The sequence below is a fragment of the Cornus florida genome, unplaced genomic scaffold, assembly GCF_030987335.1.
Source record: "Cornus florida cultivar Cherokee Brave unplaced genomic scaffold, ASM3098733v1 CherokeeBrave_3.0.0_Hap2_Chr10, whole genome shotgun sequence".
NCBI classification, from domain to species: domain Eukaryota; kingdom Viridiplantae; phylum Streptophyta; class Magnoliopsida; order Cornales; family Cornaceae; genus Cornus; species Cornus florida.
This window is the reverse complement of record NW_026775580.1, coordinates 51,400,086-51,404,686: the sequence shown is the minus strand read 5'-3', so window position 1 is coordinate 51,404,686 and position 4,601 is coordinate 51,400,086. Positions and strand designations below refer to the sequence as shown.

Below are 4,601 nucleotides of genomic sequence, written 5' to 3'. Positions count from 1 at the left end.
CCGTGTCCGTGCTTCATAGCAATTAACCCAAATATTCAAAATAAGAAGAAAAATCATAAGAAGTGGTTGAGGTTTATGTTGAAATGAATTAACTGTGTATAGTAATTGGGTTTAACCAGGTAACATATTACATAGGTTATATTTACGATTATAACATGTTGAGTTAAACAGGCTACACGGGTTGAACCCTTCAACTCAAACCCAACAAGATTAAATAAACGAATTAATCGTGTCAACTCGTTTATGACCCAAACCCGTTTATCTCGTGCCGTGTCCGAGTCGTGGTTGGTCATGTTCTAATTTGCCACTCCTACTCCATATACCAAACAGGCCCTTCATCCAATGCAGGCCCTTCATCCAATGCACTCCTTATGCCAAACATCCCTTAACACCTTCCCAATATAAAAGCCCCCCGACAGCTTAGAAGAGAGATACACAGTCAGATTGTCATTTTCTCGCCCTAAAGACACAGAGCCATCGCCGGCGATAGCGAAGGAGATCGATTAAAGCTTGAAGCAGGTTAGTCTCTCTCACCGTCTGTAGTTAGTTCTCTCCCCTTGAGGCTGAGACGAAACTCTAGATTTAGGTTTGCTCTTTCTACTACCATTCTAAATATATATATATATATATATTTTTATAAACATGTTTATAAACTCCATAAATGGTTAATTAAACAAGAAAAATAAATCTGATTCAATTTAATTTTTGGTCTGATTTAGTTTATTTAAGGACTATTCACATGTTAAGAGTGGAATATATACAATAGTATGTGATTAGCAGTGCTAGGCGATTGACATTTCAAACCTTTTTCATGTAGACCCCTCGATCCAGTGGGTTCTTCAAATTTTATAACTCTTCAACACTCAGACCAGATCTCTAGCACACTCCTTTTGTTGATCTTACGTAGTCTTGTAATATGCCGAATTGAATAACCATTTTCAATTAGCCAGTATCCATATTAATTGCGAACGGATGGCCTTTTTACAAGTTTCTTATATGTGTATCAGTTAATTTTACTGACTGATATGGAAATACTTCTTATATATATATATATATATATATATATATTTACAAGATAATTAGATCCCGATTGAAGTTAATTTTTATAGTCAATTGTCTGAGATGGCAATAGCTACATGTTCATTAGATCTCGTATATAGATTCCAATTCTCTTTTCATTGCACTTATTTTATTATTATTATTTTTTTATCTTGTTTCCGGATACTTTTGTACTTGTCTAGTCCATTGAATAATCTAGTGTTTATGTATCAATTTATAGGGATTCAACCTTCATAGATAAATTGTTGTGTGCATTTCCTTACTGAATGTGGTTGATCAGGTTGCACTTTGATGATCATCTATTTGTCTTCATTTAGGGATGTTGTATTGGTGTGGTTAGTGCAAGTTCTATTACATGATATTGTTATTGATGTGTTTTGAATGAGGGGTGTTCTTGAGATTGAGTGTTATATATATATATATATATATATATCGTTTTTGTCCAACACAGATTTGTATGAGTAGATTTTTGTGTCATTAATTGGTAGTCTATCAATTATTGTTTGGAAGTTTATGGTACAATACTGACATGGCTATCCAATAGTAGACATGTTTCCTTGTAACTATTATCACAGTTATATGGAACTTTTTCTAATCTATGTTTTCTTCATTGTTTTGTCAGAATTCACACAATTTAAAATATTTTCAATTTCTTGAATGTGAAAGAATGTACGTTAGTGGTTAACTGGTTAATTCAGTTGGATCATTGAACATTAAACTTTGTATGCAGTTCTGGCATAAACATAAAATCAACCTTCTATTTTGCTTTCAGATAGACTCTGGTTAATTATTTACCAATGGCTGTCACATTCTACAATCTCAGCTCGGAGTCTGGTCTCAAGAAGCTCGACGAGTACCTCCTTTCACGTAGTTACATCACGGGGTGAGTTCCATTGCATTAATTTTGCAACCCATTTATTTGTGTGGTAAATTATTTACTGATGTGTATCTTTATCTCATATAACTAACTCGACTCCTTGAGTATGAATTTTTTGATAATCTGTTTACTCACCCTTTAAGGTATCTAGCTTCAAAGGATGATATCACTGTGCATGCAGCTCTTTCTAAGCCTCCATCATCTGAATATGTGAATGTGTCTCGGTGGTTTCACCACATTGAAGCCCTTTTGAGGATTTCGTAAGTTCTTGCTACCAATTTGACTGTCATAATTATTATGAAGATAACGCTTCAACAAAAAATCATTTTTGTGAATATATTATAGTTTGGGCGTACCATCATGTTTTACGGAATTTCAATTTTGTTAATAAATAAAACTCAGTTATTTTCTTTAATACTGCGTCTTATCGAGTTTATGGAATTCTGGCCTTGCAGTGGTGTTTCTGGTGAAGGTTGCGGTGTCACTGTAGAGAGGTCAGCTCCTATCACTGAGGAAGCTGTCGCAACTCCTGCTGCTGTTGATACTAAGGCAAGTTTCTTGACCTGTTTGTTTAATGTTTTATGCATTGTTCTGATTGTATTTGTGTGTGTGAGTGCCAGTTTGTCAGCTTTTATTGCTCGGTTTTATATACTTCTTTCTAGTCGTGCTACTTATTAGTCTGATATCTGGAGTTTTATACTACCTATAACATTTAAGCAATTTTAGTGCCTTTCTAGAGCTACTTGTTAATAAATAATCATTAAGAATTGAATCTTATATCTTTGTATGGAACATGTGTTTTAGGCCTCAGCTGCTGAGGATGACGATGATGATGATGTGGATCTCTTTGGTGAAGAGACTGAAGAGGAAAAGAAGGCTGCTGAGGAACGTGCAGCTGCTGTGAAGGCATCTGGAAAAAAGAAAGAATGTGAGTTTCTTCTCTTATATTCATGCATTACAGTTTGAGTCTATTGCTTCTATTATTATTAGACCATAATTATATTAACATGGAGTTGGGTATGTGTCTTTGTCAATTGCTGAATCAGATTTATCTAATACTCAATTCCAACAGCACTGAGTCACAACTAAATATCGTTATTATTACAATTTTTATTTAATTTCCTAACCTAATTGTTTAGGTAGTATATATCTTTTGATATGGGTACTTGTTTTGAAATTTAAAGTAATTATGTTAGAAAAGAAACATAATATTAATGTTCTATTTAAAACTAAATTATATAGTTAACTTGAATTATAAAATATGCTTGCTAGAGGAACGTCTACCAAGAGATGTCCTACATATAGTCTCACACTCAAATCAAGATTATATGTATCTGACATGGATATTTCATGTATTTGGAAGAGGCCATATATGTTCTAACAGAGGAAATCAATAAGTGGATAGATTGCTTCAAGATTAGTAAACTACATACATCTATATAATCTATACAACCCTATTTTGGTCCCTTGAACTTCTTTGCTGGGAAACTCTACATAGAAAACCCTGGCTGATGGATATGGTTCAATTGCCGAAATGCTTATCATGAACAATTTTAGCAGTTCCTCCAACAGGATGAGTTTCAGATGTTTGCTTTTGCTGCTTTTGGACCTTGCACATTTTTTTTTTTTTCCATGGAAAAAAATTCCCTTTCGGTTCTTATAAGTTCAATCTTGTTGTTTTTTTATTCTTCAGCTGGAAAGTCGTCAATTCTGTTGGATGTGAAGCCATGGGATGATGAGACTGACATGAAAAAGCTCGAGGAAGCTGTTAGAAGTATTGAGATGGAAGGATTGACTTGGGGAGCATGTATGTTTCTCTTTCTGTTGACTTCTTGTATTTCTTCTAGGAACAAATGGAGACTAATGTATTTTTGGAACTGAAGCAATCAAGTCATGTTGAAGTTATGTTTCTCAAATTAACTTGTAAACATCTGTTTGTTGCAGCCAAACTCGTACCTGTTGGATATGGTATAAAGAAATTGCAGATTATGATGACCATTGTGGATGACTTGGTGTCTGTTGACAGTCTCATCGAGGAAAAACTCACAGTTGAGCCGATCGATGAGTTTGTCCAGAGCTGCGATATTGTGGCCTTCAATAAAATATGTAAGCTCACTGCAAGGATGTTTCTTAGGTGGTGTTGATAAATCTCATAATGAATCTATTGCCTAATGTGTTGATGCAACTCAAACAACTATACTGAATCCTGTTTTTATTTGTCTGATGATTCTTGTGACAGAAATCGAAAGCTTGTTGGAGTTTTGCTCGAAATCGGTGCAGGAGAGGTTCGTGCTAGTGAAGATTCTGTTTACGCATGACTGATTTTAAGTCATAAATGTCCACTATATTCCTATGTTTTCTTTCTCCAAGACTTTGGTATCAAGAGTATCAGTTACTCCCTTTTGGATTCCTATTTAAATTAATGCTTTTGTTGAAGTTATTGTACTGATATGATCACTGCTTATTACATTACACACACATACATAAATCCAGCTTAAGTCACCATCTCAATAGTTCCTTGCTCGACACCGATGCAGTTTTACTCCCCATTCATATTCCCTTCACATGTCACTGCCACACGACACACATCTATGTATACTCACTAGTACAGCACATTACTACCTTGAAATGAGACAATTTTGCATTATATATTACGTAATTTACC

At 34.5% G+C, this 4,601-nt stretch overlaps 1 protein-coding gene across 1 annotated transcript; it reads left to right on the top strand.

Moving 5' to 3' along the window:
* Positions 1 to 384: 384 nt before the first annotated feature.
* On the top strand, positions 385 to 4,376 carry LOC132278912 (elongation factor 1-delta-like). Its single transcript, XM_059780818.1, has 8 exons — positions 385 to 519; positions 1,832 to 1,942; positions 2,080 to 2,196; positions 2,392 to 2,485; positions 2,741 to 2,864; positions 3,630 to 3,743; positions 3,881 to 4,042; positions 4,176 to 4,376. Coding segments are annotated over exons 2-8 (699 nt in total). The 5' UTR covers positions 385 to 519; positions 1,832 to 1,856; the 3' UTR covers positions 4,178 to 4,376.
* Positions 4,377 to 4,601: the final 225 nt, after the last annotated feature.